The 22,297-nt window shown below is 28.9% G+C and overlaps 1 protein-coding gene across 5 annotated transcripts in view; it reads left to right on the forward strand.

The window, feature by feature from the left end:
- LOC111679981 (probable ATP-dependent RNA helicase spindle-E) overlaps nt 1-14,881 on the forward strand; it is a 52,297-nt gene extending 37,416 nt beyond the window's left edge. For all 5 annotated transcript variants that reach the window (XM_046948590.1, XM_046948591.1, XM_046948593.1 and 2 more), the window contains 4 exons: nt 13,562-14,131; nt 14,199-14,320; nt 14,379-14,597; nt 14,671-14,881. In XM_046948590.1, coding sequence (XP_046804546.1) covers nt 13,562-14,131; nt 14,199-14,320; nt 14,379-14,597; nt 14,671-14,809 — 1,050 coding nt within the window. In that variant the 3' untranslated portion in view covers nt 14,810-14,881. The remainder of the gene's footprint in view (nt 1-13,561; nt 14,132-14,198; nt 14,321-14,378; nt 14,598-14,670) is intronic.
- The last annotated feature ends 7,416 nt before the right edge of the window (nt 14,882-22,297 follow it).

Raw genomic sequence — 22,297 nt, forward strand, 5'->3', positions numbered from 1 at the left:
AGTTTAGCAGAGAAAATCTGAATTATTATTTATTAAAATTTTTCTAATTGACATAGAACAAATTACAAAGTTAAGTATGTGATTTCATTTTATACATTTCAAACAAGAAAAATTTAACAAGTTATAAATCTAACACCTCCACTCGAAAACTATTTTAAAACAATGAATGAACTTGATTAAATTGACGTTTTTCACGTATGATGCCTTATATAAATATGTTTTGTTCTTAGGTGATATACTGCATTGAGGATTAGTGTATTGCACTTTGGTTGTCACAATATATGTTAGTAGGAATTTGATCGTTAAATTTGAAATTAAGTTCCTTTTCCAGCATTTTTACCCTGATGATTTTGTTTACTGATCCCTCTGTTGTGGGTAATGCAATGGTTGACTGTCGTTTGCTATTCCAGGATATTCCTGCATTTTGTAATAAAATAACGTAACCAGTAACTAATCTTCTATCTTCTAAATCATTGTCCCAATCAGAATCTGTATACGAAATAAGATTATTATAAAAATACATTTCACAGCTGTCCAATGAATTAGGGAAGAAGCTTTATTAAATTTACTTAAAAAATGACAGCTTGACTTATAACAGGAGCATTGAGCTGCAAATAATAATCTACCACTTGCTAGTTATTGTTCGATACGATACATTTTTAATTGTGTCGTCTTCACATTCGGATTTTGAAAATTTTTAATTAAGATCCATCGGTGTATGTTTAGAATATATTCTTCTTGATACAGAGTTATACATATGTTTATCAATTTCAATAATTGATAAACATATTTTGATTCATTGCTAAACATCGTTTTGATTCATTTAATTTTGTTTTAAATAATTGACTAAAATCATTATCATTAGTAAATTGGTGTATAATTTTGTTACCATCAGTTCTATAATAAATGCAAGGATCGGTCGAGTTTAGAACGTTTCATACCATATTTTCGCAAATCATTAATCAATTTACTATTCCAAACATGACTTGCTTGTTTCAATGCATAAAGTGTTGCAACTTTAAAACATGTTGGGAACTTTCGCAACTGAAGGCGCTTCAATATAAATATTTTCCAACAAATCACCATGTAGTAAGGTAATAACTGCATCCATTTGTTAAATTTTCAAATTGTATCTTGCAATGCACCTGCATTACAACTTTCAGTTTCCACAATTTAGCAATCAGTATTTTCACTTGCGTTAAAGGTTCCTCAATATTATAGGAATCGTTAGTTGCTTCTATTTGGTCAGATTCTTCAGATTCCACAATTTCATTCTCATTAATACAATTAAATGATAATGAACTTAAGATGGAATTAATATTTTCATAATCAACATTACTTGAATAGCACCCTTATTGTTATGAAATATAAAGTGGGAGAAAGGTAGCACATCCTTTTATTGTAAAAGCAAACATTCTTATAACATTTTTTGTTTTTTTGTTTTTATACCCTACACCACTTTAGTGGGGAGGGTATATAGATTTTGAAGTGATGTTTGTAACAAAAAATACCTTAAAGTATACCAATCGGCTTAGAATCGTTTCTGTAGAGTATGTACTTGAAATCAAAATTCACTTATAATTTCTAACTTTAAAGTAGATGTGAATTCCTCTACCAACATTTATAGGGATAGCCCAACCGCAAATTAGATAAGGATAATTTTGCCGACAGAGAAACGCAATGAAAGAATTTCATTAAGACATAAAGGCTGACAGATGATTTTGTAGAAATACCGGCAATTTCTTCGTAAAAACTGCATAAATCGGCAATGAAAAAAAAAACAAATTATAACAAATTGATTAAAAAACAAGTAAGAGTGCTATATTCGGCTGTGCCGAATCTTATATACCCTTCACCATAGTGTATTTTAAACATATTAGTTTTATAAATTTTTTCCCGACTACATTAATATTACACCAAAAGCAAAACAAAATGAACAGCAACAACAACGCTAAACGAAATAAAAAACAAAATACACAAGGCATCTAAACCAACAGACATCTAAACATACATAACGAAAAACACAGAAAAACAAAATAAACAATGCAATAAATCCAACCTACATCCAAATATACGAACAGAATTCACAAAAACAAAATACACAACTCAATGACGCCAACAGCATCCAAACATACAAAAAAATACACAGCTGAATAAAACCAAATACATCTACACACGCACATGTACATCTTTATCCAATTCACAGTGTTGTTATTGCTTTTTTAACAAAGCATGAAAAAAATGTTGCTTTTACATGAAATTTTTAGAGGTTGTCTCGGATTTTTGCTCATATCTCCGTTATTTATAGACCGATTTTGCTGATTTTAAATAGCGATCTTCCAGAAAGGATGTCTAACTGAATTATTGAAGATTCGGATTTTGCCGATATCTGGGGTCCTCTAAAAACTGATTTCAACAGACAGACGGACATGGCTTAATCGACTCCGCTATCTATGTATAAGGATCCAGAATATATATATACTTTATAGGGTCGGAAAATTATAGAAATTACAAACGGAATGACAAACTTATATATACCCTTCTCACGAAGATGAAGATAATAACAATTTTTTTTACATACATGACTTAGGGAATTTTTATTCAGAATAGGTCTGATAACACCGTCCAACACCATTTTTCACACACGAACCAAACCATATACACCATACGAAAGCACATAATTTATATGGTATAACTGCGTACTCAGTTTTTCATTTTCTGATCGTTTGTCCTTTTAAAAGGACTTTAAAATTTGAGGTGCATACAATTTTCAAAAATGTTTATAAAATATTTTAAGCCACCCTATTATAACAATATGGGTATCAAACTAAAAAGGACAATTGCAGTATTTTTATCTCGTATTTTGTTTTATTTTTTAAGAATAAAAAGATGTAAAAAATATCCTTCTAAAAGTTTATCCTTTATTATCCTTGAAATTTTATACGAAATTGTTCAACAAAAAATATTCATAATAAGACATTAGAATGGAGTATAAAAGTCTGAAATTTGGTCTTCATAGCTCAATTTGTTTAATTTTTATAATATTTTTTAAATATCTCAATAAATTAATTAATAAAATTTTCCCCTCTAAAAATTTCAAAGTCCTTTTTTTGTTAAAATATTATGTAGAAAAATTAGAAATTTGTTATTGTGGAACCGAGTTTCTTTATGTCTATGATAAAAAGTTAAAAAAGTGGAAACTTTGAAGAATATGAAAGGATTACAATCGATTAAGGATATATTGCATTTTTTATCCTTTCATGTTAAAACTCCTTTCTTGGAAATTATATTTTCCTTTTTAATTTAACACAATTATTCCGAACTCTATAGTTATTCTAAATTCTATATATCTTTTAAAAATATCTTTGACATCCCAATAATGTTATCAAAGTAGTTTATTATATAGTTTTTATTAAAAAATACAACAGTGCAAAGGTATATCATGTGCAATTAGTAAAATATTTATAAATATTTATGTATATCGTGGTTTTATTTTAGCAAATAAAATATTTATGTTGAATTTTATTTCAATTGCGACATATTGAAGAAAAACTAATTTTCTGAATGTGGGCTAGAGTCAAATAGAGATTAAAGGACTGCACAAGACAACAATAATGCGACAATTTGTTAAACAAATATCGTGTGCGCCATCATAAGCAGCTTTAATATGTATATTATAAAATTAAGAGGAGAGATTTATGTCTACACATATAAACGTTTTTATGTAGCTTTTCATCGTGATATTAATGTTTATATTAATTATATTATATTTTACATTTATATTAATATTGCGCTTATCATATTATCCTGAAGTGGATTTTATTTTAATCACTAAATCGTCATAATCATACGAAATAAAATTTTATATATTTTAAGACATATTATCTCAACCACCGGTTATGTTTAATTGGTAGATATTTTGTCTGAAAACTGTCAATTTAACGTTAGGATAAAAAATTAACAGACATTGGGATAATGGGGGTAGGTAATTGGTATAAATAATAAATTAAATTAAACAAAATATTTTCAACAAAAATTTTTTAATTTGAATACATCTTAACTTTTAATTTTTTTACAAAGAACTAATAAAGATAAAGACATGAAATTTGGGAGTCTGCAACTCCATATTTGTAAATATGGATATTAAAGTATTAAAATTTAAAAGGATATTTTTTTAGTTTTTTTATTCTAACATTTTAAAACCATTTTATTTTTAAAAATACTGTTATTCTCCTCTTTCAATCGATACCTATATTGACCTACTAGATTAAACCGAATTTAAGCTAAATATAATTATACTTACTTGATATAGTTTAACTATATCAAGTATGTAGTTTCCAACGTATAGGATCTTGCTCATGTGTGCAACAATTTTTCCCAATTTGTTGTACAGTGTAACAGAACTATTTGTAAGGGTACAACGAAACATTAATTTACTACCAAAAAATAACTTAGAACTTGTAGGATTTGTAACCAATTGTCTAGAGCGTGTGTCTAATATGGAATTAGTAAATTGTTCTAATCAACATCAAACGTCAAATAGCTTGTTAATGGAGCATTAATAAACACAGAAAATTACTGTAAAGCTGATTTTTAATCCTGGAAAGTAGGGTTAGCACATTTATAATTAGTTATTTTCTGATAATTGCCGAATAAAAACGGGATAGGTAAAGATTTTGTTGAGTAAATTTTAATCGAACTTTTTAAAAAAATGTGTAAATTTATTTTCGAACCAATTCATTTTTTTTTAAATTTTTGAATTTTAGCACCGTTAGATCAGTATTAAGTTGCCTAAGTGTAGAGAACATTTTATTTTTTTAACAAACTAATTTTTTCATGAATCGTAAATCATTCAATAATAAAATAATTTATAAACATTTAATACAAATTTAGTCTATGTTATATGAAAATATTTATTGTCGGTCCACACTACACAGTGGTATAGGAAAAAAAGAGGGAAATAATTCGGTAACTTCTAAACGGGCCCGGCGGGGTGTCCTCAAATTAGGACACCACGGCTATGTTAAATTTTTAAAACGATCCTATTTCTTCATTTGAGTTCCGATTTAAAAAAAAATCGTATATAGAATGTCGTCGTAGCAGTAAATTATATCTTATAGTTTACGAGATATTCGCATTCGAAAATTAAAATTTTTACCTCCTTTCTTTAGTGTTTTGATAATAGCGGGTCCAAATATTCCCGATTTTGGCCATTTAACAACAAGTTTATATATCAAGCAGTGAAAGAATTGTAAAAAAATCATGACTGAGTCCAAAGTTATAGGCATTTTAATTTAAAAAATGAAAAAGGCGATTTTTTGCCAATTTTTTGGGAAAAAAGTATCTTTTTCTTCTTAAGTTATCTAAAAAGTTTCTAAGAAGATGTAAATAGAATTTATACTTTTTTGAAAACTGACTTTACATAAAATACGATAAATGAAACAAAACCTAAAAATTTTTGATACCGAGGGGACCAGGTCCATCCATAAAAACCCTATTTTTTATGGAAAACTCAATTTTTAACAAAAATTCTCAAATCGCATAGTCGATATCAAACTATAGTGACCTGTTTTATATGACCCAATATGTTCTTAATCATTTATTTAATTTTGGATTTTAAGTAAACAAATCTACCTAACTGTAAAATTTCATTAAAAAATATTCATAAATAAAATGTTTATTGCAATTTGAAAAATTTGTATCTTTGCAAAAACTGAATAAAAAACATTTTTTTAATTGTTTTTTAAAAAAGAATTTTTTAATTTTCAAAAATTATATACAGTTTTGACAAAATAGACAAAATTACCTTTCCATTGATATACAACATGCCTACCTAATGTTTTTTAAGTGACAAATTAATTAGGGAAAACTCTTTTAGAATATCTTTTGGATCCTTATTAAATTCTAAGACGATTTAAGCATGTCTGTTCGTCCGTCCGTCTGTCTGTTAAAAGCACAATAGAGTCCGAATAAAAAGAACTAGAGAATTAAAATTTTACACGAATATTCCCTACAGGTAAGGTTTGTTTGAGCATGAGATCAGTCCATAATTGACCCAAACCCTCATATATGGTCCCCTCCAAAAAATTACTTTAACACCCACTACTGTCTTCAAAATACGAGTATAGGACAGAAATGAAAGCTCGTCACTAAAATGTTCCACATATCATTGACTTTTTGGATGGAAGCTCATTCCAATGTAAACATTTTTGATTTTATATTAAAGCCAAATATATTGTCTTTAAAATCGTGTTAATTTTCATAGTGCATATTTGAGAGTAGAAATACAATATTGCGGCTGCGTTTTCTGTTTCCCAGAGAAAATGTAAATTAAATGGAGTGCGGCTACGGTTGCGGATTTTGTTGCCATTTTATAGTTTTTTGGTTTTTGTTCATTAAAAGTATGAATGGCATGGCAACTCTTAATGTAAATGAGAGAAAATTAGTAAACAAATTAAAATAAATTTTAATTTGGTGCGAATTCCTTCAACGATTTAAGTTGTCAAAACTCAATATAAAAAATATCCGTCTAAAATTGTATTGCTAATCTCAATGTCAAATAGGTCAGACAGCCCAGTGTTAAAAATTATAAAAATTCATGGTATCAGAACACATAAACTCTAGTGATTTTTTTTTTTGATGGAGACTCGTGTAGTTTAGGAGTTATTAACCAAAACATTATTTAAAGCAAGTTTTTTATACAAAATCGTATGAAAAATGAAACAAACAGAAAAATACACATTTATATGGTAAATTACACTGTAACTCGTAAACCACTGGTCCGATTTAAATGAAATGAAAAAAGGGCGATCAGACCTTACTGAATGTATTATTTGTTCCTACAGTTTAAAAGATAAATAGCATTTTTCATATAAATTGAATTTGATTCCACTGTGTATTTTTTCTGTTTGTTATATTTTTCATACGATTTTGTTAATAATTCCTAAACTACACGAGTCTATATGTATATATATACGTTTAGGCAATTTTAACATATTTTTAAAAATTTCAAAGCGCGATATAATAATATCGGAGATAGTAAATCCGAAAATTGCTATTTTCGTCATTTTTGATATGGATTCTCCCTAATGCGAATTTTCATTGGTGCACTATATTTATTTTAAAATTCATTAATGAAAGTTAAAAAATTATATATGATAACAAAATAAAACAGTTATAACTTATTTCGAATTACATTATAATTCATTCATAATAAAAATACTTGGTATTCTCTTAATTACTAATTTTAAGAAATATTAAATACAAAAATCTAATAAAATGCTATTTTTGTATATATATTATGAAATGCACGTTTCTTTTGAATCCTAAGAGAGTACCAAATTATAATAGAGTTTCACATTAATGAGTTGGTGTAATTTTTTTATTTTATTAAATGACTATATTATGATCCAATGTAATAAAAATGTCGTTAAAAATATGTATCAAAATCAAATTTATTTTGATTACTTAATCAGTAAAATTACAGTTTCTAAAAAAGTAAAAAACCTACATTACACGACACGATTTACAATTTAATTCAAAACAAGTAAGAGTGTTATATTCGGCCATGCCGAATCTTATATACCCACCATCAAATCATTCATGTTTATGTAGAATTTTACTGATGTACTTACATTTTTGGGTCAGTAATACGTCTTAAAGTCATTTTCAGAAGGGGACCTTGGTAAGGTCAATTATAAATCCATTTTCATTAAATTTATGAAAATGATTTTATTTCCTATAAAACTTTTTTATGTCGAATTTTATTGCTTTATATATATGTTATGAGCAGATATGTTATGAGCAGATATGAGCATACATCTCTTAGCGATGAAGGGGGCATTTTAATAGGAGAAAACGTGAACTGATATTCTTACTTTCAATAAGGATCGATCCTTATAAAATTTGATAGGGAGATTTTGGCTCGCACGAAACTTGTGTTTGTAGAATTTTGTAGAAATGAGCGTTGAATTCGTTGTCTAAAGGGCACATTATTAGGGGGTTACATAATAATGGAACCATCATATAATAATGGACTCATTTAAGAAAATGATTTTAGTTCCCATAAAACTTTTATATGTCGAATATTATTGTTATATATATGCTTCTTAAGGTAGATATGAGCATTAAAGTCGTTTTCTGAAAGGGACCTTATAGGTGGGATAGGGTCAATTATGTATAGGGTCAATTATCGTTATAAAATTCTACAAAGAGATTTATGAGACCATAAAACATGTTTGTGCCGAATTTCACCGCTATTGATGCTTCTCTTAGCCAGTTATGAGCGACAAAGTCATTTTCTGAAGGGGTCTTTATATGGGGGGTAGGGTCAATTATGGACCGATCCTTATAAAATTCTACGAAGAGATTTATGTCACCATAAAACATGTTTGTGCCGAATTATTGATGCTTCTGTTAGTCAGTTGTGAACGATAAAGTCATTTTCTGAAGGGTACTTTGTATGGGGGGTAGGGTCAATTATGGACCGATCCTTATGAAATTATATGAAAAGATTTATGTCCCCATAAAACATGTTTGTGCCGAATTACAGCGCTATTGATCTTTTGTTAGTCAGTTATTGGCGATAATGTCATTTTCTAAAGGAGGCCTTATATGGGGGCTAGGCGAAATCGTGGACCGATATTGCCCATTTTCAATACCAAACAAACTGGATCAACTATAAGTATCTTTGCAAAATTTCAGCTCGCTAGCTACTTCCGTTTGGACTCTATCGTGTTTTCAACAGACGGACGGACATGGCAAGATCGTCTTGGAATCTAATAAGGACCCAGAATATATATACTTTTATGGGTCTTAGACGAATATTTCAATGTGTTACAAACGGAATGACAAAAACAATATACCCCCCATCTTTTTTGATGGTGGGTATAAAAACATAACATTATTCTATACAAAGTGAAATACTTATACATATAATGTTATTAACCACATGAGAATTATTTAAACCCATTTTATTGTCGCTTTAAACAACACACACATAAAAAATAAAATGTGTGAGATGTGTGGCTAAAGTTGTTTTGTTGTAGCAACAGACATAAAACAACAAAAGATATAATGGTTATTTATAACAAAATAACATACAATGGTTATAAAACATTTAGCAACATAATATGTAATGGTTATTTGCAAGTTTAAAAATTTGTTAGAAACATAATATGTTTCCATCGTTACCATTATTTTACTGTGAATCATACTAAAATTTATAATTACCGTGAACATGTAAATGATTACAGTAACAACATTATTGTTTAAATATAATTAAAATCACAATTATATGTTTTTGATAACAATATATTGTTATAGTGAACAAAGTTTAGTTATAGAAACCATGTCGAACTAGGTTTTTTCTCTGTATGTATGTACTAAAGAACTCATGAAAATATCCCTTCTTCTGTAACAATTTCAACTATATTTTGCTTGTGGTTGTGATGAATTAAGCGTATCACGGTTAACGATGTGTTATTATTCTATAGATTAAGATTATACATTAAAAGCATAAAGGTTTTATAGTGAGTTTTGGGAGTAGTTGTAGGCGTCTACATAATATACTTTATATACTTATACATAAAAAAATTAAATTAAGTTTTCATTTAAATATTAATTTTATAAATCAAATTGAGTTTTCAACATTTTTCATTACAACATAAATTTTTGTATTGTTGAGTTCTTTAAATCGTTTTATAATAAATATTAATTTAATTAAAATATACATATTCACAAATCGTTTTTATAATTAATACTAACTATAATCACAATCTTAAATCTGCCAAAAATCTTAAATCAAACAAATTAAAAACCTGATTTCAAGATTATCTACAATGTCACTAGATATAATCCTCATTAAAAAATGGATTATGGACCCATTAAGGGCATAACTTTGACATAAAGTAATTTACTATTACTACAAGACACATTTCTGTAAAAATAATCAAAAACAACTGTTTAATATTTCTCGCTTCAAATTAAATTGCATTTAGAAGCATATATAGATTCATAATAATTAGTTGCAATGTTTCAAAATTAATTATGTAATATTTTTCAATATTTCTTCAACTTATTTGAAAGAGTGCGCTATAATTATGAAGCAGTTTTTTATGGTTAGTTTTGTATAAAAAGCCCATTACCGTTATTTTGTCGCCTTACACCGAATTTTGATACTTATTACATAAACTGGAATTCGTTCTAACATGCTTTACTAACTTAATTATTTGTAATAATATTAATAGAATAAAGACCTAACACAAGGTGTGCTATATTTTGAGCTGTACTTTATGCTTTGTTAAATGAATATTTCTTGTCGGTAACACCACTGATGGTCGCAAAGGGTATAAAAATTATCAAACAAATTGTTCTATAGAATCTTTAAAATTCAAATCGCAAGTACCTAACGATTAGCATTATTATCCATAAGTCACATAGAGATTTTCTAAAAACGTAAAAATTTGTTAAACAAAATTGTTAAAAGTTTGATACTGGAGTTTCTAAACTACGTTCTATTTAAGACTATACGCCAAATGTGGCTTGAACTACCTAATGAAGATGAAAATTCACATTTTAAGTTAATACGGATATATTTAATGTAATGGCATAGTTTGAAAACTAGCTATAACCAGTGTTCTCTTCTACCCTAAAGCGACATAAAAACACCACTTAACGATTTTAATGGTTGGAATCATAAAAACTTATATTAAACTTTGCACAGTGGTATAGAAAAAAAATAGGAAAATAATTCGGTAACTTCTAAACGGTTATTCCGATTTTAATGAAATTTGGTATGCACAAAGATGAGGAGTTGTCGAGTTTAGGTTTTGAATTTGGACCTTATGGGCCAACCAGGGGCCCGGCGGGGGGTCCTCAAATTAGGAACCCCGATCCTATTTCTTCATTTGAGTTCCGATTTAAATCTCCTAATCGAGCATTATAATAATCAAAATCGGATTAACCGTTTAGAAGTTACCGAATTATTTCCCTCTTTTTTTTCCTATACCACTGTGCTTTGTTTACAAATCCATGTAAAGTGTTTTTGGAAAAACTCAATGAGTTTAAACACAACCGTTCACATATTAAATTAACGTGTTTTTGCTTTGAAATGTTTATCCGACTTAAACATTTTGTTTTAAAAAATAAGATTTTCACTTAAATTACACTAAATTTAATATTTAAACCCAAGTATTTATAAAATTAAAACAAATTAAAAATATTTTCAACAATATTAATATTTTTTGTAATTTCAATTTTTATTTTTGACATTACTTTACGAGTCGAATTTGAAGTGTTTTTTTTTTTTTTTTTTTGAAAAAACATGATGTGTTTCAACACGAAAATGTGAACGTAGTATTAGGTTTATAAACCACCATTTTTGACAAAATTCATGTAATAGTAAACTATTGACAATTACAAGAATTTTATTGTAGGCTCGACCATTAAGCTAACAATAGGTTGATTTTTAACAATTTTTTCTCAGATAAAGCTGTTTTTCCATAATTTTAGTTTAATAACAAACTAATAATGTTTTCTTTTTGTGCGTCAGATGGCGCCGAAGTTTTAGTTTTTAGTGAATTACACCTAAACAGCTAAAACAATTATTTTAAAATTCTTTACGTGTAGAGTTCCATGGCTAATTATAGGCCTGCATCGCGGACCAGGCACCATTAGTTTGTAAATAATTAATTAAATTTTAAACGATTATAAATTTTTAGACAATTTGGAAATACCCGTCAGATGGCCAAAATCATTTGAGTTCACTTTATCATAGTTTGTTGGTTAAATATAATTCCATAAAATAATTAATTATGTAAATTATATTGATTAGTGTTATACCAATGCAAAATATATTCACCGGCGTTAAAATTCGTCCATTATTAAATAAATTGATCAATGTTTGCAATAATTTATAAAAAATTTCATAAAAATATGTGAAAATAATAAATGTGCAATGTAAGTTTATTTTAAAGCCGAACATTCGTTATATTTTTACATCTGAACTAAATAAAAATGTTTATATCCATATACCTATTTTCTTAAAGTTCCTTTTTATCGTCAAAAATATATTATAAACAAAAATATAAAATTAAAAAAGGAATCAACCAATATTTAATCCAAATTATACGTAATACTAACGCATAAAATGACACTTAAGAGAGAGGCCACTTAGGCGGCCTAATGAGCTTTAGATAGGTTATATCAATGAATATTAATAATGACATATTAAAATACATAATTTTTCGCCGTTTTATTCATTTTTGCATTGTAAATAAATCCCCATGAGATCTTCTAAAAATTTTGAAATTAGTTTAACAAAGTAAAAAAAAAGTGAAATTGAAGATTTGAAACGGCCGTTGAAAAAAATCACTTGTTTGACCATAGCTTACAAAAAGTTCGCGTTATCATATACGTTCAAAAACAATTATTCGGGTAATTACTAATATATTTAAAGTAAGAAAATGTTTTTTTAGAATATATCTCAAAAATAAGTAAATTTTTTTGTCACATTTCGGATTTATGTGCTGTTTGTGTTTATATCTTTTGTTAATGAACTTGGAAACTTCAGAGCCGTTGCGGCCCCTGTTAACGTTAACAATTCCAGAGGGGCCGGTCTGTTGCACAAATTTTTTCGTTCATACAAGCTTGGAGCACTCCAAAGCTTGAATTCAATTTGGAATTAATTCCCTTATATTTTTAATTCGGCTTTAAATTTTTGAATGTACCATTCTTTAAAATCATTAATTGAATTTAAATTCTAAAGCATCCTTGGCTTTATATTCCATTGAATTAATTCCTAAGAGAATTCATTCTTTAATGAATTTATTCAATTGAATGATCATTCTTATATGTTTAATTCCTTCTATTTCAAATTGAATGATAGAAAAATTGTTTAATTCAATTTTTAATGTACAGAATGCTTTTGCAAAGCAAAACTTTCATTCAATCTATTGCAAATTGAATGGATAAAAAAATTTTAATTCAATTTGTAATAGATTGAATTCAAACAAAATTTTTATAATTCAGAGGGAATTTAAAAATCAATAGGAATTGTTGAAATTTATTATTAATTCAATTTGTAACAGATTGAACGGAAAAAAAATAATTCATTCAGGTGGAATTTAACATTCTATACGAATTAATTCATTAGAGAATTAATTCATCTACATCAAAAGCTTAAGGAATTAATTCTAGGAATAAATTCAAAGGGAATAAGTTTGAAGAATTGTTAATTCTTTAAAATATAACTCAATTTCAATAAAATGAGTTAAGGAATGAATTTTTTTTGGAGCTTTGGAGCACTCAGCTTTCACTTAGAAATCTACTGAGAACTTTAAAATAGATTGAGATTGAACTAGGTTATTAAGGTATAAGTGCATTAATGTTATTATTAAATTATTCGAATTAAAACTTTTTTTCGTTATTTGTTCGAATAATCGAATAATTTTCAAAATTTAGTCGACTACTCAAGTAAAAAAATATGTTTTTATTCGAATAATTTTAAACACGAATAATTGACAACCGTAGTATTTAGCCGTGTTATTTGTTTTTTTTTTAGAGTGATCACGATTTTCGAATTCGCAAACAGTCGGTTGCTAACCGATTTTTAGACGAAGATAGTGCACGACAAAATGAAGAATACTTATTGTCTATTAGGCCAGAGATTGATATGGACATAGAACCTCCACCCAAGCATTTATGCAACAAAACATTAAAATTGCGTGGACCATTCAGTCCCATCGAACTTAATTTATTCTCAGCCATACGTGCAGGCACGTGGAAAACGGTTTCACTCGAAAGGGAATCAGTTAATTTCATTCAAGTCGATAGTAATCCTAAGGACATGTACGAGCGCTTAGTTGTGGCAGCCGACATTACCGAATCATCTAATGGTGATATTCTTGTAGCTCGAGCTACAACACTTATGCCTAACATACATGGATTTGGAGCTTTAATGACGTTACTTTTCTGTCCTACAATGCAAATTAAATGTAATAAAACGCAAACCAAATATGTTGCAATATTAGCTGGGTTAGGATATGATGAAAGTACCCACAATTCTCTATTTGGTGATCACGACATTGTGCTTAATTTAGATGTAGATATATTGCCAGATGATTTGGAATTAGTAAGATGCCTTTATAATATTATATTTTGAGTAAACTATTAAAATGTGAGTTTATTTATGTTTTCAGATAAATCAAATACGTTATTCGATGGATACATTACTATATACCACACCTGAACAGGAACGACCACGTCTAAAGACAAAGGAAATTAATGATTTAACTACAAAAATTAAGCAACTTGTTATAAGGTAATACAAATATTTCTGATCATGTTGAAACATTAATTGAATTATTTTCCATCTAAAGACTTTTAAATAAAAATCGTAAATATATCGAGGTTCATGTTGGACCTAATGACAACAAGTGGGAATGTTTGGATGCAAATGATGTAATTGAACCGAAAAATATTTATGGAAAACGATCTTTGTTTCCGCCACTAACGTCCATGCGTTTATACGAAGAAAAATATGATCGTATTCATGCTCTTAATATGCATTGCCATGAGTTGCATCGAAAGCGACAATAGTTAGTATTTAAATGCTATATTTAAATAAATTATAATTATATTAATACATAACCATTTTTGTTCATAATTTAGCGACGGTTCCATACCCCCAACTACGTGCCGTTTGTGTCATCAACCAATTGAAAATATTGTGCAACTGAGAATTCATCTACTTTCTCAATTACACCGTGATAGAGAACATCAAATACGTTTCCAACCACAGCCGATTTAGATTAAGATCATATGTATTTGTTGAAGTGAAATAAAAAAATAATATTAACTTTTTTCTTATAATAAAAAATAATTTTATTTGTTGATATTACCAATTAAATTTTGTCACCTCTAACATACAAGACATCAGAGGCAGCACAATAATGCTTGGGTCTTATTTTAATACCTTTTTCATATGATGCAATTATTTGTAATTCACGGTTTCATTCGTCATACCATGTTTCCACGATTACTTAAATTGGCCTCTGAATGACGATAGCCAATTAACCCGTTTTCAAAATTCTATTCGCAAGCAAAATTGAAAAATAATTGATTTTTTCAAAAAAATCAAATTGTTTGAATTAAATGGATTTTTATAAAATTATTTGACATCCAATTTATCACTTTAGAAAAAATGCCATTATATACCGTTATGTACGCAATATATCCGCTTGTGTGTACCAGATCAATTTTTCTGATCCAAATTCAGATATTTTGTGCTATTTATGAATAAAAATGTTGAATGCGAAACTTTCACAGTATCTTCCAATAGTGTAGAAAGAACGAAAAGCCACATTTTGTTTTTAAATGGACGAGGTAACACCACAAAATATACATTAATATTCGTATAAATGGAAAAATATAATAGCTAGAGTATTTCAAAATGGGAGGACTTGCATTAGCGGACGTGACATCTCCCATATTAGTGAAATATAAAATGCGTATATCAAATTATAACAGCTAGAGTTCTCAAATTTTGCCCGGTCAACTTCATTCGTATAAATATTTTGGGGAAAAATAGGCTGACTAGCATTGGTGAGCGTGGAATCTCACATATTAATGAAATACTAAAATTTGTACTAGTAATATAAGTATCAATATGAATTTTTAGGGAGAAAATGGGCAGCCAATAATCAGTAGGCGTGACATCTCTCATGTTATTCTAATACTAAAATAAGAAACTTTAACAGCAATAGTACTCAAATTTTGTGCTTTCAACTTTGACATTTATATGAAAACTTATGGAAAAAATGGGCAAATCATCAATAGTAGACGTGACATCTCTATTATAAATTTAATACCATAATTTATATATTTGGGATGTATTATAACAGCTAAAATCGCCAATATTAACTAACATATTATAACACTTCGTTTTATACTCTAATTTTAACCCTTAATCCCTATTTTTCTACTAGATGTAACTAAACCTATTAAAGAAAAAAAGGTTTTAAATATTCCAATCTAATAATATGGATTTTTGACCGCCTTATGATTCACTGTGAAACGTTCAACATTCCCAATAGACTTGATTTTGGCCACATTTTACATGTTGTTTCGGACTTCTTATAACTTCTTTAATCTTTGATCACGATTGCTATGTAGCTAAGATGTTTTTAAGAGTTTAATCTATTTTCGAAGCACCTTTCAGAATAAATTTCAGCCCCTGTTTTTTTCGTTCGTATGTTCGGCCTAGAATATTTTCGGCACCCGGAATATAAGTACATACATATGTATGAAATGACATATTTACAATTTTATAAATATTACTATTTTTATAGCTAGGTCTTTTATATAGTTAAAAGTTAAAATGAACACTTGCACTTTTTTGAAAATTGCTTTTAATTTCTTAAGAAAAGCTTAAAAATTATATAAATTTTATATATCGCACAGTAGTGTAGAAAAAATGGGAAAATAATTCCTTTACTTCTAAACGGTTAGTCCAATTTTATTTATTAATTAATTGGCCACAAACGAAGAAATAAATTCGTTTAGAAATTGTACATACTCGACTTGTTTTATTTGGGGACCTCTGGCCTCTCCCCTAGTAAACCCATCATTCAAGTCGTACTAACCGCTTAAGCTGCCTACACACTATGAGAGAAGTCGTTACATTTTTATTTCATACTACCAAAGCAAAATATGAAAATATTGAAATTCACAGAACGATTTTGGGCCTCACCGGATTCATAAGAAAATTCGTCGTTAATTTGTTACGAATGTCGGAGAAGTCATTGCAGAAATAATATACAGAAACTTCTTTCTGGCAATTTCTGATTTCAAAATGAAATGACGTGTTGTTACAGTTACATTATGGCAAAAATTTGGATCCCGTGTTTTATTACAGTCGTCACACAACCGAAATTAAAAAGCAATGTAGTGATAGATTCCGTATTTATTTAATTGGAAAGTTGTTTCGAGTATTAACTGATTGCGTTCCTAAAACGATAGCTAAAATTCAGAAAGAGCTGATCTCCAAAATAACATATGTCCCAAGTAGATGCTCCCAGCAGATTTCCAGACCAGTTACAGAAGGAACTTAGCTTGCTAGGTCCGTTACAAAAATCGAAAACAGCAGTCCCGACGATGTTGTACGTTGAAATGATATTGGAGACATAAAAATAAAATTTTGGTTTGATAAAATGCGGAATTATATTGTGTAAAGAGGATATTATGCGTTTGTGCTGACTTGTAACACCTAACTGGTGGTCCTACAGCCACCATAAAGTATACCAATCGGCTCAGTATTACTTTCTGAGTCGATGACTGAAATCGGTCCATTATTTAGCCTACATCCGTACCACAAATTGGGTTTTTGAGTTCATAATTACGTTAAATGTTCTATTGTCACAATAAAGTTTATAAAGACTTATGTGTCCGTTTTATAAAGGCAAAAATAGTTACGCCAAATCTATGATACAGTGTCTTATAATTTCCACCAAAAGATTTTTTTCATTTAGTTAACTAAAAACGAAGAAAGATCATTTGATGACATCACAAAAGAAATTTTCGCAAGTTTGAAGTTAGAGCAAGCATACTTAGTTGTTAAAACCTACAATAACACAAGTAAGAGTTTTATATTCGGCTGTGCCGAATCTTATATACTCTTCACCACGGTGTGTTAAAAAAACAGTCAATACCAAAAAGTCTTCTTTTACATAACATACTAACATGCTTAATTTCATGTTTCTATATTCAATATTATGGAAAATTCAAAAGACTACCTTTTGAAAAACGAAAAAGTATTCAAAAGTTACTTAATTTCACATTTCTAGGTTCAATATTACAGAAATTTCAAAAAGTACCATTTAAAATACAAAAAAAATAAAAAACAGTTCAATTGTCCGGTTATTTTGTAGAACGAAAATGTACCAAAAAAAAATCCCCTTTGATGTGTTCTCGTCTAATCCGGACTCTACATACTCAATTACATGTTTGACCTGGTTTACTCTAGGAAACTTTTTTGGGAAACTTTTGATTTTTGTGTGTGGGAGAAAGAGAAAGTAATATCAATAACCTCTTTCTCTCACACACAAAAACAAAAGTTTCACAACAAAAGTTTCTCAGTGTGAACCATGTCATTCTAAGTTCATTATTATAGAAAATTTAAAACGTACCTATTAAAAAACGAAAATGCACCAAAAAGTTCCCTTTTATGGGTTCTCATCCAATTCCGAATCTACATACTTAATTTCATGTTTCTAAGTTCAATATTATTGTTCAGCTCCACCAAGATTTTATGAAAATAAAACAAAATATTTGCTAATTTAATGAGACATAGATCTCTCTGTATTTATTTATTATTATTATTATTATTATTATTATTATTATTATTTTACCTCGTAGAAGTAATAACGCCAAGAGCACGTAGTATACAAAACGTAAATTAGTGGCAAACAATATTTAGGTACCGTTAACGGTTTACTCGTTAGAATTTTCCAACAAAGTTGTAAATAAAGCGGAGCTTAATAAGATTCTAACGTCGCAAAAAATAGTATTTGCATATGTTATCAAAAACAAGTGTAAACCATAAATCGAACTTGAACAATTATAGAATATTCAAAAAAAAAAAACTTTTGAAAAACGAAAAGTACCAAAAAGTTCTCATTTCATGGCTTCTAACTTAAACCAAGCTCCACATACTTAATTTCATGTTTCTAGCCAATAACAACTCACTAGTGGTGATGAAGCAGAGCGAGCTTCTCGTGCCACAGGGTATAAACTTTGTGCTCGTGCTCTGCTGCTCTCGCTCTGTCTTGTTTTAATAAACAACCCTATAAGAATGTATCCATCATTGAGTAGAACAAAGCTCATATCACTTTCTTAAGGGTTAAATGTAAAAAGTGATGAAATCATTTGTGTACATGTGATGTTGCATCAACCTCGCAGTTATTGACTTTTTAAACAAATATTTGAGCTGCTCACTCTTTTGTTGTTTTCTAATCATGGATAATATAAAATTTTTAAATATAAATATTAGACACTATTGACTTATCATGCTTGATAAATGTATCTGTCAAATCTGAATGCTATAAAAATTTATAATAAAACACAATTTATTAATATTTTAATATTATATATAATAAGGGTTTTCATTTAAACGTTCAAAACTCTCGTAAACTGTGCAACCTGTGCATGTTTCCATCCTCGCAATTGAATTGTATGAAAATTGATTTGCACAACCCTTATAAGTTTGAGCGACTATTTAGACTGGCAAACTTGAGCAAAATCGTTGTGCATTTAATAAATCTGTTCACTTATTGTTCACTTTTGAATTTATGGACGTGAATCACACATTTTTAACATATTTTGTACAATTTTTTTTTAAAATATTTTATTTTTTGATTTCGTTTGACATTGCTGTAAAATGTTTATAAATATTGTAATTGAACAGAATTTGAACAGGGGTTTCATGAAACAAGTCGAATAAACTTGCCCACTTGCACAAATGGGAAACTTAAGCGTTTAAATGAAAACCCTTAATATTGTATTGTAGTCATATACTGAAATTTTTCACCATTTTACATATCTCGCAGAAACTGCTCCTAACTTGTGTAAATAAGATGTCTGTAAGAAATTACATAAGTATGCATAAATATCGATATATAAAAATCATAAATACATATTTATGTTACCATTTATTGATTAAACTCCGAATGATTTATTTTCTGATCCACTTTCTGCACTTTTTTAAAATTTAATTTATAATAATTCTCTTTATTTTTAATAATTAAAATACAACTTTGTAACAAAGTAACAGTCATGATGAATGATCGTATACCAGACATAGATTATGTCAGAAACATTAAAACGCTGAGGAACTTGGTCAGACGGAACATTAGAGCAAATACTAGTAGGAATCCGTTGTTAATTGGGGGATAAAGTGGAGCTGGGGTTCTATATTGAAGATCCAGAAACAGAAATATACCACCGTTTACCAAATCATAACACAAGCTTCCAGGCAGAGGTACGAGCAATAACGGAATGCGTAAATTGGATTAGAATAAACATGGCGCATTGTCGAAATCGGCTCACAATTTCATATACCTACCATACAAATTTACATATTTCCGAAAAATGTTATTGTTAATAACTGCCGTTAAATTATTAATATATTTACCAAATTTTACAAAATAAAGTTTTGTATCAGTAGAATTCATGCAAAGAATAGATTTCACGATCGGTTCATATTCATACAAGGTCCCCACACGAAAGTCACTTAAACACTCGTAACTCACTAAAACATCAAGATATCGATAAACATTTTAGCACATGTATTGATTTTATAAATAGAAATGTTATTGTATTTTTTCCCGATCGGTCCATATTTGATCATACATAGCTCCCATACAAAGTCCTCTCCCAAAAATTACTTAAAGGCCCATAACTCATTACCTGATTAAAATATCAATAAAAATTTTTGACCACACATTGATTTTGTAAACAAAAATGGTACTGTAATTTTTTCTCGGTCAGTCCACAATTTATCATTGCTCCCATACAATGTCCCCTCTCAAAATTCATTTAAACGCCCTAACACATTATCTAATTAAGATATTTACAAACATTTTGGCACACACAAATGTTACTGTGGAATTTTATTTACGATCGGTCCATACAATGACTTAAGTTTACTTTTTTCCGATCGCATTACAATTTTTTGAATTATGGACCTTTCTATGGAGTAGACAATAATCTATATTATAGTCTTCTGTCTAGGTCTATTGACTAAATAGTTTTAAATAATTACTTGTCTAATGACTAATATATTTAAAGTATTTCTGAATTAGTTCTGGACTGGTATAAAAACTCTATGTACTAGTTTATTATCTTGTTACAGACTAGTCCCTCTTCTATTCTATAGAATAGTGTTTACTGAGTGAAAATTCGGCTTGAAATGCTTTTGATCTTCATTGATATAAATTTTGCAAACATTTACATTTGGTACAATCTTAACCAAAAAGTACATTTTTAAATTAGGTTTTGTACAATTTGAAAATTCCATTTGCAATCCATGTAACAGAGCATTAAATTTCAGTACAAAACATTTTTTAACAAATTATTTTTTTTTTTGGGTTTTGATTAGGATGACGGTGCATCAAGCACTCATATTGCCAGGTTATCACACGTTTGTCCAGAGAAAACCCCACCAACCGACCTATACCTTCATATAGGAAGTTGGAGCATCCGGACTTGATTTCATCAAAAGTATTAATGGTATCCACCAGTATATATTTGAGTTTAAATGGTCTCCACCAGGTTATATCGTGAGTATTTTATGGTCTCCACCAGTTAAAAACGTTTGAGTATTCTATGGTCTCCACCAATAAAATATAACCTCACTTGAGGTAATACGAAAGCACGAGGTTAATGTAGACAACATATAACTTTGAACAGTTATATGAAGTAATACATTACACCAGTGCGAGCGAGACGCAAAACTGTCGAAAGCCAGGCAACAAACACAAGCCTGAACGCGTTTAAGAAATAATCGCGATGACGCGAGAGTTGTTCCCCAACTCAGACCTGAATTACGACTGACAACAAATTATATTGTTCAAACTTTTGTATGTATCTAAAAAACAAGTAAGAGTTCTATATTCGGCTGTGCCGAATCTTATATACCCTTCACCATGATGTGTTTAAAGCCTTTTGTACCTTTTGAAGAACGAAAAAGTACCAAAAAGTCCCCATCTATGGGTCCTCAGTTAATCCGGGCCATACAAACTTAATTACATGTTCCTAGGTTCAATATTGTAGAAATTGTAAAAAGTACCTTTTGAAGAACGAAAAAGTACCAAGAAGTCCCCTTTTACTGGTTCTCACTTAATCCGGGATATACGAACTTAATAACATGTTTCTAGGTTCAATATTATAGAAATTTCAAAAAGTACCTTTTGAAGAATGAAAAAGTACCAAAAAGTACCCTTTCATGGGTCCTCACTTAATCCTGGCCATACATACTTAAATACATGTTCCTAGGTTTAATATCGTAGAAATTGCAAAAAGTACCTTTTGAAAAAACGAAAAAGTACTAATAAGTCCCCTTTTATGGGTCCTTACTTAATCCGGGCCATACATACATAATTACATGTTTCTAGGTTTAATATCGTAGAAATTGCAAAAAGTACCTTTTGAACAACGAAAAAGTCCCCTTTTATGGGTCCTCACTTAATCCGGGCCATACATACTTAATTACATGTTTCTAGGTTCAATATTGTAGAAATTG

This window comes from Lucilia cuprina, chromosome 4 (assembly GCF_022045245.1).
Source record: "Lucilia cuprina isolate Lc7/37 chromosome 4, ASM2204524v1, whole genome shotgun sequence".
Taxonomy (NCBI): domain Eukaryota; kingdom Metazoa; phylum Arthropoda; class Insecta; order Diptera; family Calliphoridae; genus Lucilia; species Lucilia cuprina.